Source organism: Neolamprologus brichardi, chromosome 8 (assembly GCF_056152115.1).
Source record: "Neolamprologus brichardi isolate AB-2024 chromosome 8, ASM5615211v1, whole genome shotgun sequence".
NCBI lineage: Eukaryota > Metazoa > Chordata > Actinopteri > Cichliformes > Cichlidae > Neolamprologus > Neolamprologus brichardi.
The window spans coordinates 10847671-10865349 of record NC_142111.1 but is presented as its reverse complement, the minus strand read 5'-3'; the positions used below and the strand labels follow the sequence as shown (position 1 = coordinate 10865349).

General features: G+C 43.2%; 1 protein-coding gene across 5 annotated transcripts; it reads left to right on the top strand.

The window, feature by feature from the left end:
• The first annotated feature begins 1284 nt into the window (after positions 1 to 1284).
• Positions 1285 to 11581, top strand: LOC148101745 (lysosomal dipeptide transporter MFSD1-like). 5 transcript variants are annotated; one of them, XM_087845415.1, is made up of 18 exons: positions 1285 to 3259; positions 3343 to 3398; positions 3621 to 3779; positions 3882 to 3961; positions 4098 to 4198; positions 4378 to 4489; positions 4721 to 4858; positions 6427 to 6536; positions 6620 to 6675; positions 6778 to 6921; positions 7019 to 7177; positions 7259 to 7374; positions 7511 to 7611; positions 8213 to 8324; positions 8854 to 8991; positions 9128 to 9267; positions 10025 to 10136; positions 10233 to 11581. In XM_087845415.1, exons 1-18 carry the CDS (start codon positions 3126 to 3128, stop codon positions 10314 to 10316), a joined length of 2052 nt encoding a protein of 683 aa, XP_087701541.1. In that variant the 5' UTR covers positions 1285 to 3125; the 3' UTR covers positions 10317 to 11581. The 5 variants fall into 5 exon arrangements, with proteins under 5 accessions (XP_087701541.1, XP_087701542.1, XP_087701543.1 ...); XM_087845416.1 differs by lacking the exons at positions 1285 to 3259; positions 3343 to 3398; positions 3621 to 3779; positions 3882 to 3961; positions 4098 to 4198 and adding an exon at positions 4997 to 5136 and having other exon boundaries at positions 4389 to 4489; XM_087845418.1 differs by lacking the exons at positions 1285 to 3259; positions 3343 to 3398; positions 3621 to 3779; ... (2 more) ...; positions 4378 to 4489; positions 4721 to 4858 and adding exons at positions 5213 to 5551; positions 6217 to 6317.
• The last annotated feature ends 6098 nt before the right edge of the window (positions 11582 to 17679 follow it).

The following is a 17679-nucleotide window of genomic DNA, read 5'->3' as shown; positions in this document are numbered from 1 at the left end:
ACCTCGTTGCAACGTCAGCCAACGCCAGTGAGCGCAGAACCCTGGATTGGACTACCAGATAAGTGGAACGGAGTCGATGGCCGGCCTGATGGTTTGCTCGCCACTTTAGACATGCTGTTTGAATGTCAGCCCACTAAGTACGCCACGGCCCGTGCAAAAGTTGCAATGTTAATCTCTCTCTTGTCTGGCCAGGCCCAGGAATGGGCCGCGGCTCTCTACAACAATAAATCCGCAGCTTGCAATGACTATGCCCTGTTTGTAGAAGAATTAAAAAAGAAGTTTGTTCCCCCGAGCAGTGAAGTGGAAGTGGAGTCACAGCTGCTCCATTTACGCCAGGGCAATCGACCCGTCTGTCACTTTGCTTCACAATTCCGTACCCTGGCCGCTAAGCTAAAGTGAGGAGATGCTTCTCTACGCTCCATTTTTTGGAGGGACTGGCTGATTACATCCGAGATGAGATGACTGGTCGTGAGGCCCCCAAAACTCTGGATGAGGCCGTGGACCTCGCCCTGAAGATCGACTAACGAGTGATGTCGCGGCCTCGCCACACCCCTCGGGCTTTCAAACCCTTCTAGCCTCAGAGGGCCACGTCTTCGCAGTCTCCTCCCCCTCAGAAGGAGCAGCTGCTAGCCCAAGCAGTATGTCCAGCGAGGAGCCCATGCAGCTGGGTAGACTGTCTAAAGAGGAGAGAGAGAGACGCTGGCGTGAGGGTCTCTGCGCCTACTGTGGATCAGCTCGACACCGTCGTCCCCAGTGCCCGCTACATCTGGGAAACAACGACGCCAGGTAGACTGCAGGGGAGTCCCACCTGGCCCATCACACTCCTCTGACCCCTCTCGTTTTCTGTTACCAGTAATATTTCAGCTGAAACACCAACAGTTCTCATCTGAAGCTCTCCTGGATACCGGAGCAGCTGAGAACTTCATCGACCAAAAACTAGCCTCTCGACTTCGCATTCCGTTGACTCCTGTTGATCGATTTCTCCCGGTGACCTCAGTAGATGGGAGACCCCTCCAACCCTACCCGATCCAGTTCCAGACCCGGCCGGTTTGCATGTCTATTGGGGATCATCAGGAGGAGATCCGGTTTCTAGTAGTCTCGGCCACTTCCTCTCATCCTAGGATACCCCTGGTTCCGTCAACATGACCCCCATATCTCCTGGTCTTCCTGCCAGATCCTGGATTGGAGTCCCCAGTGTCCACGCCGTTGCCTTCTCCCTCGGACCGAAATGAACTCCAAGTCAGAAGAGCCCTCTCCCCCGGACCCCATCGATCTGGATAAGATCCCTCCGGCTTACCACGACCTACCTGAGGTCTTCAGTAAGAGGCAAGCCTCCACTCTACCTCCTCATCATTCCTATGACATGGCCATTGAGCTCCTCCCGGGAGCGGTCCCCCCTCGTGGTCGCCTGTTCTCTCTGTCTTCTGAAGAGACTAAGGCCAGAGTACGTTGCTGAGGCTCTCCAACAGGGCTTCATTCGCCCTTCCACCTCTCCTGCTGCTGCTGGATTCTTCTTCGTCAAGAAGAAAGATGGTGGGCTCCGCCCCTGTATAGATTATCGGGGCCTGAATAACGTCACTATCAAGAACCGCCATCCTCTTCCTCTGCTATCCACCGCACTCGACTCCCTCTCCCAGGCCTGCATCTTCACCAAACTGGACCTGCGCAGCGCCTACAATTTGGTGCGCATCAGGGAAGGGGACAAATGGAAGACGGCCTTCATCACCCCTAACGGGCACTGGGAGTACCTGGTGATGCCCTTCGGTTTCTGCAACAGCCCTGCCGTCTTCCAACATCTGATCTCCCATTTATTCCAAGGGATGGTAAATGGGAAATTTGTTTTGCAGTTTGTCTAAAAAGATGCACTTGCGCTTTGGCATCTTGTGGCATCTTTTCAGCGCGCTGCTGCGCACTCTGTCCCGTCTGTGAGCACGGAACAACCACTTACAACGCAGCAGTTCGGGACAAAGTCGCACATATGGGTCCTCTGTATGCCTATAGGAAAACCCGGACATTTTCATCCATCTCGAAAATTCCCCAGGACGCCCCGGACAGAACGTGAAAAGTGGATATGACCGGGGAAAAGAGGACCTTTGGTCACCCTAACATATTTATTTAATTTTTAAAGTTGGCCTCAAATTGTAGTTGGAAAGTTAAGTTCAAGTTAAGTATGCAGACAGTGATGCATTTGAGGCAGTTTTCTGGCCGAAGACTCTTGAGGGTCTTGGCCTTGGCCACTTCTCTCCTCCTCTGCTGCTCCTGTCTCCTCTCCTCCTTCTCCTGGGCTCTCGCCGCTCTCTCGCCTCCTTCCTCTCCTTCACTTTCAGCCTGTCCTCTTCTATTTCCTCCTTACTGCAACGTTTCCTGGCAGGACTCGCTGGGTCAAACTGACATAGAACCGTGACACTCGGTGTGCCAGACCCACATGCTGGTGGAGGGGCCAAGACAGCAGTAGGTTACTAAGCAACAAACACTCCGTCCACATGGTTTTAAGATATGAGTTTCCCAACATCAGCTGCAGAAGAAGCGTAGCAGCCGCTCACTCTGTTCATGTAAATGACAGCAAAGGATATGATTTTTGACCCTTTGTTTTAAAGATAACGCGATGGCGCAGCCGGCGGAAAAAGGTACATCTCACTGCAAAGTTATTTATTAAAAACACAGCAAGTCAGCACAGATTACTGATACAAACCAGACCTCTGCTTGTAACCCTGAACACACTTCCCTAAAATCTCAGCATTTTATACTTCCACTGGGATTACAGAATTACATACTTTTTTCTCCTTAAAAGCAAGCTAAAAACCAAAACGTGCCAGGTCGCACAATAGCGCTTTGTTGAAAGCCAAAAATGTCCTCAGACATAATAAAGTATTTCTTATATTGATCTGAGGCTGCTGCCTTTTTAAATCACCTGATGTTGCCCTTTCTTTATTGTGCGTCACTGTCTTGCAGCATACTATCGCTTTGTGGTGCTCTTCTTTAACTGTCTGCTGACCTTTGGGTCCTACTTTTGCTTTGACATTCCCAGTGTGTTATAGGATCAGTTCCAAGGGGTGAGCAGGAGGCAGCACTGCTTACAGATCGCATCAATATTGCACGACTTGATTATCAGCAGGGAAAGACTGATGTTGTTTTTAATGTTTGACTGTTGTTTTTTGACAGAACCTGACGTGTCCCAATGCGACGGTGATCAACGGGACAGTGGATTGGGGATGACCCCTCAGCAGTACAATCTTCTCTATGCCATCTATGCTTGGACGTAAGCACGTTAATGCATTGATTTCACTGTGAAAATGCAGAAAAGTGGCTTATCAATGAGAAGCTTCTCTCTGTTATCAACAGGAATGCAATAGTGGTGATCCTGGCTGGATTCCTCATTGACAAATTAGGAAATCGCTGTAAGTTTTGTTTTATGTTTTCTCTCTGCATGGTCTGCAGTTATTTTTAATCTACTGACAGTAAAGTGATGGTACAACCATTTCTTTTGCTCCTCTTTGCAGTCGGTGTGTTTCTCTTCTCTTTTCTCTTTGTTTTGGGCTCATCGCTGTTTGCTCTCGGCTCCCACTTCAAGGGATCTCCCTACTTAGTTCAGTTGAGTTACCTTTCTCCTTCTTCATTAGTTGTTCAGAATCGCATCACAACCTTCTGGTTCAAAGGGAAGGAGTTGGCTTTGGCTTTCAGCCTGACCCTGGCCTTCTCGCAGCTGGGCTCGGTGTTGAACTTCTTCCTCACGCTGACGTTTGAAGAAAAATATGGCATGCAGTGGACACTCTGGGGTGGTAGGTGACGAGTGTGTAGAAATCTCAAGGATTATGGTGTGGTGCCATGTGACCTTGGTTTCTTAGGCGCACTGTTGTGTGTGCTGGGCTTCACTTCCGCAGTCATTGTCAGCACCTTGGACAAGATTGGAGTGAGACGGCTGGGTCTCGATGGAGCCATCCAAGAAGAGTCTCGCAAAGTGGTACGATCAATATCCTTTAATAAAAACAACATGCATACATAACACTGAAGATTAAAACCTTAATTTTTCAGTATTATGGACACACTAGTGATCTGTGTGGGGAGCATCATTTATTGTTGTGTGTTTTTATGTGTAGAGGATTCAGGATGTGAAGCTCCTGTCAGTAAGATACTGGCTGCTGGTTCTCACCATCATGTTCTTCTACAACGGCATCTTCCCCTTCATTGCTGATGCAAGGTAGAGTTCTCAATATGAAGTGTGAGCATACAGACTTGTACATGCAGAACTGCTTTCAGAGTAATCAGTGAAACTTAAACCTGCATTCCGCTAAATACAGCAGCACGTATTGCAAGTTCAAGTGATACTAGTGTCACAAACATTCACATCTGTCTTCATTTTTTTTTTCCATATCCCAGCAAGTTCATCCACGATAAGTACAGCTACTACAGCCAGAAGGAGGCAGCTTATATTGTGGGAGCAGTCTATGACAGCTTAGTGGTCCTCTCACCCATCGTGGGCATTCTCATTGTATGTATCTTTCATTTCAACCCAAATCTTATTCCTGTCTTCAATTCAATTTTATTCATACTGCACCAGATCAAAATAAACCGTCCCTGTAGGGTGCTTTATATGGTAAGCTAAGACCCCCCATGAGCAAGGACTTTGTGACAGTGGGAAGAAAAACTCCCTTTTAATAGGAATAAACCTTCATCAGGTCCAGGAGGAATCTTGAAACACTCTCGCTGCCATGTGTTTCAGGATTATGTGGGTCTGCGGGGAGTTTTTGCATTGGCGAGTGCCGTCCTCACGCTGCCTGTGTTTGGACTCCTGGCTTTCACTTTTGTCCCTCCTCTGGTTTCAACCATATGGCTGGGAGTCACCTACTCCTTTGCTGCTGTGAGTGCGGATTTTATTTTTTTAATTCATTTTTGATAAATAAAATCTTAGACGTCCGAGTTAAAATGGTAAATTATTACTATGAGTTAATGTATTTCCTAGTATGTTAAATTTGTTGCTGCCTGTGTGGCATTCCAGGCCAGCATGTGGCCGACTATTCCCCTTGTCGTACTTCAGGCGACTCTGGGAACTGCCACCGGCCTGGCCACCTCCGTACAGATGTTTGGGGTCGGGATCTCCAATCTCATTGTTGGACAGATACTAGGCACCAAGTCCAGGTGGGGAGTACCTGACATTAGAATCTCATTGCAGTTCACTTGTTTAGAAGGTTCCATGAAAACTGAGCTGGCAGCAATCGCTTCAGAGTGTCGAGTCAGAACATTTGTTAATGTTCACATGAGTGTGGAACAAAACGGGCAGAGTCCAAGTTGTCGTTCTTCATATTTAAAATTGAGAAGTCACAACCATGACACTCAGTGTGCCAGACCCACATGCTGGTGGAGGGGCCAAGACAGCAGTAGGTTACTAAGCAACAAACACTCCATCCATGTGGTTTTAAGATATGAGATTCCCAACATCAGCTGCAGAAGAAGCGTAGCAGCCGCTCACTCTGTTCGTGTAACCGACAGCGAAGGATATGATTTTTGACCCTTTGTTTTAAAGATAACGTGATGGCGCAGCCGGCAGAAAAAGGTACGTCTCACTGCAAAGTTATTTATTAAAAACAGAGCAAGTCAGCACAGATTACTGATACAAACCAGACCTCTGCTTGTAACCCTGAACACACTTCCCTTAAATCTCAGCATTTTATACTTCCACTGGGATTACAGAATTACATACTTTTTTCTCCTTAAAAGCAAGCTAAAAACCAAAACGTGCCGGGTCGCACAATAGCGCTTTGTTGAAAGCCAAAAATGTCCTCAGACATAACATGTATTTGCTATATTGATCTGAGGCTGCTGCCTTTTTAAATCACCTGATGTTGCCCTTTCTTTATTGTGCGTCACGTCTTAGTGATCAACTCAGCATTTTACACTTCCAGTGTCACAAAAAGAGCTCGTGACTGTAGGAGAAGTTGGCTGAACACGAAACTCAGTTCGCGCTGTGCGTAATTAGCACACATAATTCTCCAATCTGTTTTTCGTAATTCATAAGCTTAACTATACAGAACAAGAAGAATTACATATATTTTTTCCTCCTTTAAAAACAAAAACAGTTCCAGGTTGCACTGTAGCACTTTGTTAAAAAACAAAAATACCCTTAGACATAATAAAGTATTTGTTATATTGATCTGAGGCTGCTGCATTTTTAAATCACCTAATGTTGTTCTTTCTTTATTGTGCGTCACTGCCTTGCAGCATACTATCGCTTTGTGGTGCTCTTCTTTAACTGTCTGCTGACCTTTGGGTCCTACTTTTGCTTCGACATTCCCAGTGTGTTACAGGATCAGTTCCAAGGGGTGAGCAGGAGGCAGCGCTGCTTACAGATCGCATCAATATTGCATGACTAGATTATCAGCAGGGAAAGACTGATGTTGTTTTTAATGTTTGACTGTTGTTTTTTGACAGAACCTGACGTGTCCCAATGCGACGGTGATCAACGGGACAGTGGACTGTGTGGAGGGACTGGGGATGACCCCTCAGCAGTACAATCTTCTCTATGCCATCTATGCTTGGACGTAAGCACGTTAATGCATTGATTTCACTGTGAAAATGCAGAAAAGTGGCTTATCAATGAGAAGCTTCTCTCGGTTATCAACAGGAATGCAATAGTGGTGATCCTGGCTGGATTCCTCATTGACAAATTAGGAAATCGCTGTAAGTTTTGTTTTATGTTTTCTCTCTGCATGGTCTGCAGTTATTTTTAATCTACTGACAGTAAAGTGATGGTACAACCATTTCTTCTGCTCCTCTTTGCAGTCGGTGTGTTTCTCTTCTCTTTTCTCTGTGTTTTGGGCTCATCACTGTTTGCTCTCGGCTCCCACTTCAAGGGATCTCCCTACTTGCTGCCGCTAATGCTCACTGGCCGTCTGCTGTTTGGATCAGGCACTGGAGCTCTGATTGGTAAGTTCCCTTCATGGATATGAACAAATATTCTCTGCAGCATCACCTTTGAGGAGCATTTCTTAACCGCTCAGTTACCTTTCTCCTTCTTCATTAGTTGTTCAAAATCGCATCACAACCTTCTGGTTCAAAGGGAAGGAGTTGGCTTTGGCTTTCGGCCTGACCCTGGCCTTCTCGCGGCTGGGCTCGGTGTTGAACTTCTTCCTCATGCAGACGTTTGAAGAAAAATATGGCATGCAGTGGACACTCTGGGGTGGTAGGTGACGAATGCAAAGAAATCTCAAGGATTAGTGTGTGGTGCCATGTGACCTGGGTTTCTCATGTTATTGTTTCTTAGGCGCACTGTTGTGTGTGCTGGGCTTCGCTTCTGCTGTCATTGTCAGCACCTTTGACAAGATTGGAGTGAGACAGCTGGGTCTCGATGGAGCCATCCAAGAAGAGTCTCGCAAAGTGGTACGATCAATATCCTTTAATAAAAACAACATGCATACATAACACTGAAGATTAAAACCTTAATTTTTCAGTATTATGGACACACTAGTGATCTGTGGGGGGAGCATCATTTATTGTTGTGTGTTTTTATGTGTAGAGGATTCAGGATGTGAAGCTCCTGTCAGTAAGATACTGGCTGCTGGTTCTCACCATCATGTTCTTCTACAACGGCATCTTCCCCTTCATTGCTGATGCAAGGTAGAGTTCTCAACATAAAGTGTGAGCATACAGGCCTGTGCATGTACAGTGGCTTGCAAAAGTATTCGGCCCCCTTGAGCTTTCCCACATTTTGTCACATTACAGCCACAAACATGAATCAATTTTATTCGAATTCCACATGAAAGACCAACACAAAGTGGTGTACATGTGAGAAGTGGAATGAAAATCATACACTCCAAACATTTTTTACAAATAAATAACTGAAAAGTGGTGTGTGTGCGTAATTATTCAGCGCCCTGAGTCAATACTTTGTAGAACCACCTTTTGCTGCAATTACAGCTGCCAGTCTTTTAGGGTATGTCTCTACCAGGTTGGCACATATAGAAACTGAAATCCTTGCAAGAAATTCAATGTGTATGATTTTCATTCCACTTCTCACATGTACACCACTTTGTATTGGTCTTTCATGTGGAATTTCAATAAAATTGATTCATGTTTGTGGCTGTAATGTGACAAAATGTGGGAAAGTTCAAGGGGGCCGAATACTTTTGCAAACCACTGTAGAACCGCTTTCAGAGTAATCCGTGAAACTTAAACTTAAATATTCACATCTGTTTTCTTTTTTTTTTTCATATCCCAGCAAGTTCATCCACGATAAGTACAGCTACTACAGCCAGAAGGAGGCAGCTTATATTGTGGGAGCAGTCTATGACAGCTTAGTGGTCCTCTCACCCATCGTGGGCATTCTCATTGTATGTATCTTTCATTTCAACCCAAATCTTATTCCTGTCTTCAATTCAATTTTATTCATACTGCACCAGATCAAAACAACCGTCCCTGTAGAGTGCTTTATATGGTAAGCTAAGACCCCCCATGAGCAAGGACTTTGTGACAGTGGGAAGAAAGACTCCCTTTTAATAGGAATAAACCTTCATCAGGTCCAGGAGGGAGTTAAAAGGGAGTTTTTCCTTCCCACTGTCGCCAAAGTGCTTGCTCATAGGGGGTCATATGATTGTTGGGTTTTTCTCTGTATCTATGAAGCACCTTGAGGCGACTTTTGTTGTGATTTGGCGCTATATAAATAAAATTGAATTGAATTGAATTGAATTGGAGGCTGCCCTTGCTAGCAAGAAAATCTGTGTGTTTCTCCTCTCTGATTCTCTGCTGAAGAAGTGTTTTAGAATATATCTCTTAACAGAAGAAAAACTCCCTTTTAATAGGAATAAACCTTCATCAGGTCCAGGAGGAATCTTAAAATACTCTCGCTGCCATGTCTTTCAGGATTATGTGGGTCTGCGGGGAGTTTTTGCATTGGCGAGCGCCGTCTTCACGCTGCCCGTGTTTGGACTCCTGGCTTTCACTTTTGTCCCTCCTCTGGTTTCAACCATATGGCTGGGAGTCACCTACTCCTTTGCTGCTGTGAGTGCGGAATTTTTTTTTAATTCATTTTTGATAAATAAAATCTTAGACGTCCGAGTTAAAATGGTAAATTATTACTATGAGTTAATGTATTTCCTAGTATGTTAAACTTATTGCTGCCTGTGTGGCATTCCAGGCCAGCATGTGGCCGTCTATTCCCCTTGTCGTACCTCAGGCGACTCTGGGAACTGCCACCGGCCTGGCCACCTCCGTACAGATGTTTGGGGTCGGGATCTCCAATTTCATTGTTGGACAGATACTAGGCACCAAGTCCAGGTGGGGAGAACCTGACATTAGAATCTCATTGCAGTGCACTTGTTTAGAAGGTTCCATGAAAGCTGAGCTGGCAGCAATCGCTTCAGAGTGTCGGGTCAGAACATTTGTTAATGTTCACATGAGTGTGGAACAAAACAGGCAGAGTCCAAGTTGTCGTTCTTCATATTTAAAATTGAGTTGTGTGTGTGTGTGTGTGTGTGTGTGTGTGTGTGTGTGTGTGTGTGTGTGTGTGGACAAAGCATAATAGCTGTACTCAAATACAGTATATAAAGCATATTACTTCAGACTGGTTATGTAAACCTAAAGTCAGATAATATGAATTAACACACCGCATACAGCTATGCAATGAAAGCAACTTCACACTATTTAACATCCAGTACACAGAGCACAGAAACACCAAATCTCTCTGCTAGAAGCTAGTCAGTAATAAAATCTGTTATGTTAGCAAACTGCCACTTATGCATAACCTCATTTAAACAGAAGCACAAAGAACTGCTCATATGTCATCAAACATGCTAAACATGGCTAAACAAAAACATGACTAAGTGAAGTACATCTTTAAACATACGGTCTCATGAGCACACGCACTGTCAGTTGTTTAGCTGCTGTTTGTCTCTGAGATGAAGCTGCACACATGCACACCTATGGTGCATTCATGGGTGCATGGGAAATCCCACACACAACTCTACCTTTTTGTGAAGCACTAATTGTCCTTCCAGTCTTGTTTAGCTCTGCAGTTTCTCCATTTGTGTTGTAGTGAAACTAAGATCCCGCTGTGGCGTTGGCAGAGGATGATGATCTTCATGTTGGCCAACACCATCAGCTGCATTGTGACCTCAGTGCTGCTTAACGTTGTTGATCACAGACAGGTCAGACATCTGAAGTTACCCCATTAGGTTACCTCATGACTTTATTTTCTCGAAACACTATCAGCAGAAAGTTGATGATGCCCCCCACCCTTACAGGACGGGATCCTGAACAAGACAACCAAGAAGTCAGGGCAGGCACAAGAAGGCTCCAAGAACTCAGACGCACGCAGAGAAACTTGAACTGAAAGCCACTCACCCAGGCAGAGGAGAGGAAGAGTCAAATGAACAGACAAGGAAAAAGTGCACACTTTCTACAGTACAGATACCTGGGTTAAAACAAAATACTCAATTAAAAGTTGAACTACTGAAGCAAATTTTTAACCTAAGCAAAAGTGAAAAAGTACAGGCTCTGAAATGTACTCAAAGTAGGCAAGTAGAAGAAGAAGTTCTTCAAGAACTGTTAAAATGACAATCAATATAATTGAAACAGCTGCATGTTATGGATGTGACCTCAAGGATTTGTAGTTTAGATTTAAAAGCACTTAATGAAATGAACCGTTTCCATTCGTTCTGCAGTTTGTTCCAAGCCAAGGGTGCTAAATGAACAAAAGCTCTCTTACCAAATTCAGTTCGGGCAAATATACCATTTATACTGTCTTTACACTAGACAGTATAATGTTGGAATTCAGTGAATGAATCTAAGCATCACTACTATAAAGGGACTGAGTAAGGTGCTGCTGAAATGGTCGTCAGCAGTATTTCTCATGTCAGAGATAACAGAACTACCATTAAAGTCAACGTCAGGTTCTTGGTCGCCTCCCTGACTGAGATACTTCTTGCAAGAAAAGCATGTGAAGAGTCCTGCCAAGTCAAAAGGTCTTCTACTTCAATGTTCTTTAAGTCAAAGTGTTCCTGAATGCTTCTGAAGTCAATTTGTAAGCGTGGATTTTCTTCGATGTCATGTTTTTTGTCTTCACATGCAGTGAATGAGTAACTACCATCTACTCAGGTATGTGTCTGCTTGTCTGTTTGTTTTTAAGCAATATTTAACTCATTCAGTGGGCCACAGGTTAAATTCACTCAGGTTATTAAATGACAGATTTTCAATTATTTGACTTTATCTACAGGACATAAGTAGATAATTCAATTTTAAAACACATTTTATCTCTGCTGAAATAGCTATAATGACTACTGCCATGAATAACTGTGTGGACATTACTGCTGTTACACAGCAAATCCAGCATGTCCAAATTAACACTGTCAGATTTGATTTCAACACTATTAAAATGTCTATATGGGTCCACACCAGAGAGTGTTAATTTAACTCTTTTTGGAGAGTTGGTATGTTAATTCTGATTTAGTGTTAAACACCAAATCTGTCTGGAGTTGATAATTTAACACTTGGTGTTAAGAGTTTATATATTAACTCTCAAAGAGTATTTGAGTTTAACTACGTAAGAGTTATCTTCTAATTAATTCTAAAAAGTATAATAAACATTTACTAAAAAGACGCAATGGTTTTTGAAAAACATTTATTCTGAACTGTGCACCACAATTTCAAAACATTATCTAAAGATGTAACAGTGTACATGTTCTCACTTTCAATTTTGTTTATCAAAAGGTCTGACATAGGTGAGCTGGTAAATGCAAATAACAGCATTCTCATCCCTTATTTCAATAGATACAAAATACAATATGCATGTCCTTCATTCATCACTTTGTGGAACTTCAACGCACTTCTGCTCTCCCCCATATTCCATCTTCACAAGCATATCCTATGTGGAGATTGAATAAAAATTAGTTGACACTAATTAATGGCACAAATCAATTGCAGCACAGTAAAAAAAAAAAAAGGAATCCTTTTTGAGACATTACTTGTGTAAAGTATTTTCCCAAAAGACAAGGACACAGGCAACAGGTAATACTGAACTAAATGTAAAGCCTCAACCTTTTTCATTTTTACCTAAACCGTGTGCACAAAACTCTGGAGGGATCTAAATGCTAACGTAGAACCCAGTCAGGACATCTACTACTGCTGTCTGCTCGTTTTTTTTTATAGGGGATCATTTTCAGGCTTCAAGTAGCACCATTATACCAACATTTCACATTCTAGACATTGTTTTAGGTGTATTTGACCAAAGGTTTGACTGAAAATTCACATGCAAGCTTTTTTTCAAGGCTGTGGTATTTGCCCGCAAACAATACCTTTCAGCTAGCTAAAACAGAATATTATGCTATCACCAAGCAACATGGGTAATGCCTTCCACACAGCTTTGTCTCAACTCCAAAGAGCCACAGAAGTAAAAGCTAATAATAATAATTGAAACAATCTTTTAAAAAATGACTTACCAAGCATGGCAAAAAACTCAAATATGTAGAGCAAAATGTTCTGAAACGGCTTCACTTCAGCTTCGATTGGAGCCGTGCTGGGGGCGGAGTCTGTGAATTTACTATTAGTGTCATAGCCCCTGTAGGAGTTCAGAGTTAAGAGGTCAAGAGTTAATGTTTCCATTGTAACACCTCCAGATTTGAAATAGAAACACTCATTTTTAACACTCGATTTTAACTACTATCATTTTACACCTCAGAGTTACATTAAAAGAATGTGACTCTACTTAGAGTAAAATTAACTCTAAGACTACTAACACCAAAACATTTAACACTTTTGAATTTGCTGTGTACTAAATCATGTTATATATATTATACTGTTGCGTAAACGTGACTATCCAGAGTTGGGACTAGGAATAAGTGTTGCAGACTGTATTTAGTATTTAGAAATACAGAAATTACTCTTTAAGGGATGGGATCGGCACACTAAACATACATGGCACAAATACAGTCAACAGAAAAGAGATCATACCCATGTCATTTTACATCTGCGCATATTTTAGGGTGACCATATTTTGATTTCCAAAAAAGAGGACACTGTCATGGTTCGCTGGAGGACTCACACGCAGGACTCAGAGGCACAGTATTTATTACAGTTCCACCAGGTGTATATACAAACAGTGCAGGGGGGTAGTGCTATATACAAAGCAGTGACAGGGAAAAAGGCTCTGGGGAAATCCAGGTAGGGTAAAGACACTCGCTCCTCTTCTGACTCTCTCCTATCGTGACCACTCTCTCTCCAGACACTCACACAAAAGGAATCCGCTCGGGGAATGCAGGGTCGGGTCCAGGGGATCTATGTACAGAAGGAAACACACGTTAGAGGTTTTGCGCAGGGAAGCGAAAGAGAACTTGCTCAGAGCCGGGCTGCACTGACGCGAGTCACACACAACGATCCAGCGACGAGTAGAAGCCACTCCCTGGCTTAAATTCAATTCAATTCAATTCAATTTTATTTATATAGCGCCAAATCACAACAAATGTCGCCTCAAGGCGCTTCATAGATACAGAGAAAAGCCCAACAATCATATGACCCCCTATGAGCAAGCACTTTGGCGACAGTGGGAAGGAAAAACTCCCTTTTAACAGGAAGAAACCTCCGGCAGAACCAGGCTCAGGGAGGGGCGGCCATCTGCTGCGACCGGTTGGGGTGAGAGAAGGAAGACAGGATAAAAGACATGCTGTGGAAGAGAGACAGAGATTAATAACAGATATGATTCAATACAGAGAGGTCTATTAACACATAGTGAGTGAGAAAGGTGACTGGAAAGGAAAAACTCAATGCATCATGGGAATCCCCCGGCAGCCTACATCTATTGCAGCATAACTAAGGGAGGATTCAGGGTCACCTGGTCCAGCCCTAACTATATGCTTTAGCAAAAAGGAAAGTTTTAAGCCTAATCTTACAAGTAGAGATAGTGTCTGTCTCCCGAATCCAAACTGGAAGCTGGTTCCACAGAAGAGGGGCCTGAAAACTGAAGGCTCTCCCTCCCATTCTACTTTTAAATACTCTAGGAACAACAAGTAGGCCTGCAGAGCGGGAGCAAAGTGCTCTAATAGGGTAATATGGTACTACAAGGTCATTAAGATAAGATGGGGCCTGATTATTTAAGACCTTGTATGTGAGGAGCAGGATTTTGAATTCAATTCTGGATTTAACAGGAAGCCAATGAAGGGAAGCCAAAACAGGAGAAATATGCTCTCTTTTTCTAGTCCCTGTCAGTACTCTTGCTGCAGCATTTTGGATTAACTGAAGGCTTTTCAGTGAGTTTTTTGGACATCCTGATAATAATGAATTGCAGTAGTCCAGCCTGGAAGTAATAAATGCATGAACTAGTTTTTCAGCGTCACTCTGAGACAGGATATTTCTAATTTTAGAGATGTTGCGCAAATGGAAGAACGCAGTCTTACATATTTGTTTAATATGTGCGTTGAAGGACATATCCTGGTCAAAAATGACTCCAAGGTTCCTCACAGTGTTACTGGAGGCCAAGGTAATGCCATCCAGAGTAAGAATCTGGTTAGATACCATATTTCTAAGCTTTTCAGCGCCGAGTACAATGACCTCAGTTTTATCTGAGTTAAGAAGCAGAAAGTTAGTGGCCATCCAAGTCTTTATGTCTTTAAGACATTCCTGCAGTTTAACTAATTGGTGTGTGTTATCTGGCTTCATGGACAGATAGAGCTGGGTGTCATCTGCATAGCAGTGAAAATGTATGCTATGTCTTCTAATGATGCTGCCTAGGGGAAGCATGTATAATGTAAACAGAATTGGTCCTAGCACTGAACCCTGTGGAACTCCATAATTAACCTCAGTGTGTGAAGAGGACTCTCCATTTACATGCACAAATTGGAGTCTATTAGATAGATATGATACAAACCACTGCAGTGCAATACCTGTAATACCTACAGCATGTTCTAATCGCTCTAATAGGATATTATGGTCAACAGTATCGAATGCTGCACTAAGGCCAAGAAGGACAAGCACAGAGATGAGTCCACTGTCAGAGGCCATAAGAAGATCATTTGTAACCTTCACTAAAGCTGTTTCTGTGCTGTGATGAACTCTGAAACCTGACTGAAACTCTTCAAATAAACCATTCCTCTGCAGATGATCTGTTAGCTGTTTGACAACTACTCTTTCAAGGATTTTTGATATGAAAGGAAGGTTGGAGATTGGCCTATAATTAGCTAAGACTGCTGGGTCTAGAGATGGCTTTTTGAGTAAAGGTTTAACTGCAGCCACCTTGAAGGCCTGTGGTACATAGCCGATTATTAGAGATAGGTTGATCATATATAAGATCGAAGAATTAATCAATGGCAGGACTTCTTTGAGCAGTTTTGTAGGAATGGGGTCTAAAAGACACATTGATGGTTTGGAGGAAGTAATTATTGAAGTTAACTCAGAAAGATCGATTGGAGAAAAAGAGTCTAACTTAACATCAATGGAACTAAGAGTAGCTGTAGATAATATTACATCTGTGGGATGATTATTGGTAATTTTTTCTCTAATGATAAAAATTTTATTTGTGAAGAAGTTCATGAAGTCATCACTAGTTAACGTTAAAGGGATGGTTGGCTCAAAAGAGCTCTGACTTTTTGTCAGCCTGGCTACAGTGCTGAAGAGAAACCTGGGGTTGTTCTTATTTTCTTCAATCAGTGATGAGTAGTAAGCTGTTCTGGCTTTGCGGAGGGCTTTCTTATAAAGCAACAAACTATTTCTCCAGGCTAAATGATGATCCTCTAAATTTGTGACACGCCATTTCCTCTCCAGATTACGAGTCATCTGCTTTAGGGTACGTGTTTGAGAATTATACCACGGGGTCAGGTACTTCTGATTAGAGACCTTAGTTTTCACTGGAGCTACAGTATCCAGAGTCGTACGTAGTGAGGAGGTGAATTTATTAACAAGATAATCGGCCTCTGTTGGGGTAGCGTTCAGATAGCTGCTCTGCTCTGTGTTGGTACAGGGCATTGACGATGATAACAGTGGCTGGATTATATTCTTAAACTTAGTTACAGCGCTTTCAGAAAGACATCTACTTTGATAAAGTCCACTCTCCACTGCTGCGTAATCAATTATTGTAAATGTAAATGTTATCAAGAAATGATCAGACAGGAGAGGGTTTTCAGGAAACACTGTTAAATGTTCAGTTTCTATGCCATATGTTAAAACAAGATCTAGAGTGTGATTAAAGTGGTGGGTGGGTTCTTTTACATTTTGAGAGAAACCAATTGAGTCTAACAACAGATTAAATGCCATGTTGAGGCTGTCATTTTTAGCATCAACATGGATGTTAAAACCACCCACAATAATTATTTTATCTGAGCTCAGAACTAAATTAGATATAAAGTCTGAGAAATCAGACAGAAACTCTGTGTAAGGCCCAGGTGGACGATAGATGATAACAAGTAAGACTGGTTTCTGAGTTTCACAGCTGGGGTGGACAATGCTAAGCATCAGGCTTTCAAATGAATTAAAAGTCTGTCTTGGTCTTTCATTAATTAATAGACTGGTGTGAAAAATTGCTGCCACACCGCCCCCTCGACCTGTGCTTCGAGATTTCTGGTAGTTAGAATGACTCGGGGGTGTTGATTCATTTAAACTAACATAATCATCCTGCTGCAACCAGGTTTCTGTAAGGCAGAGTAAATCAATTTGTTGATCAATTATTAAGTCATGTACTAACAGAGACTTGGAGGAGAGAGACCTAATATTTAATAATCCACATTTCACTGTTTTACTCTTTGGTTCAGATGTGGATACTGTATTGTTCTTTCTTTGTAAATGTTTAAGTTGTTTGTTGCTGGTTTTTAGTTTGTTTTTTGTCTTTTTGGAAGCAGACACAGTCTCTATGGAGATGGGTTTTTGGGGGGGTAGCAGGAGGAGAGAAGCTGCAGAGAGGCGTGTAAGACTGCAACTCTGCTTCCTGGTCCCAACTCTGGATAGTCATGTTTTGAGGGGTTTAATAAATTTGTCCATATTTCTAGAAATGAGAGCTGCTCCATCCAAAGTGGGATGGATGCCATCTCTCCTAACAAGACCATTTTTCCTCCAGAAGGTTTTCCAATTATCTATGAAGCCCACATCATTTCTGGGACACCACTCAGACAGCCAGCAATTTAAGGAGAACATGCGGCTAAACATGTCACTCCTGGTCTGATTGGGGAGGGGACCAGAGAAAACTACAGAGTCCGACATTGTTTTGGCAAAGTTGCACACCGATTCAATATTGATTTTAGTGACCTCCGATTGGCGTAACCGGGTGTCATTACTGCCGACGTGAATTATGATTTTACTAAATTTAGATTTACCCTTAGCCAGCAGTTTTAAATTTCCTTCAATGTCGCCTGCTCTGGCCCCTGGAAGACAATTGACTATGGTTGCCGGTGTCTCTAGCTTCACATGTCTGAGAACAGAATCACCAATTACCAGAGTTTGACCCCCAGCGGGTGTGTCACCGAGTGGGGAAAAACGGTTAGACACATGAACGGGTTGGTGGTGTACCTGGGGCTTCTGTTTAGGACTATGCTTCCTCCTCACCGTTACCCAGCCGCCCTCTTTCTGCAGCTGCTTGGGATCTGCTGGGGAACAGCTAGCGGGGCCTACGCTATCTTCGGCTGCACCAGCTACAGGGGCAAAATGCTGGCTGCACTGATGAGGCCCAGGTGTTTCCTCTTCAGAGGGGCGTGGGCCGAGGGCGTGAACCCACCA

Excerpts from the sequence above, each read along its gene's own strand:
- LOC148101745 (XM_087845415.1), top strand. The coding sequence starts at position 3,126 with ATGTTGTTTTTAATGTTTGACTGTTGTTTTTTGACAGAACCTGACGTG. Across the intron at positions 4,199-4,377 it reads CCCTTCATTGCTGATGCAAG|CAAGTTCATCCACGATAAGT; the intron begins GTAGAGTTCTCA and ends TCCATATCCCAG. Across the intron at positions 6,922-7,018 it reads AGGCACTGGAGCTCTGATTG|TTGTTCAAAATCGCATCACA; the intron begins GTAAGTTCCCTT and ends CTTCTTCATTAG.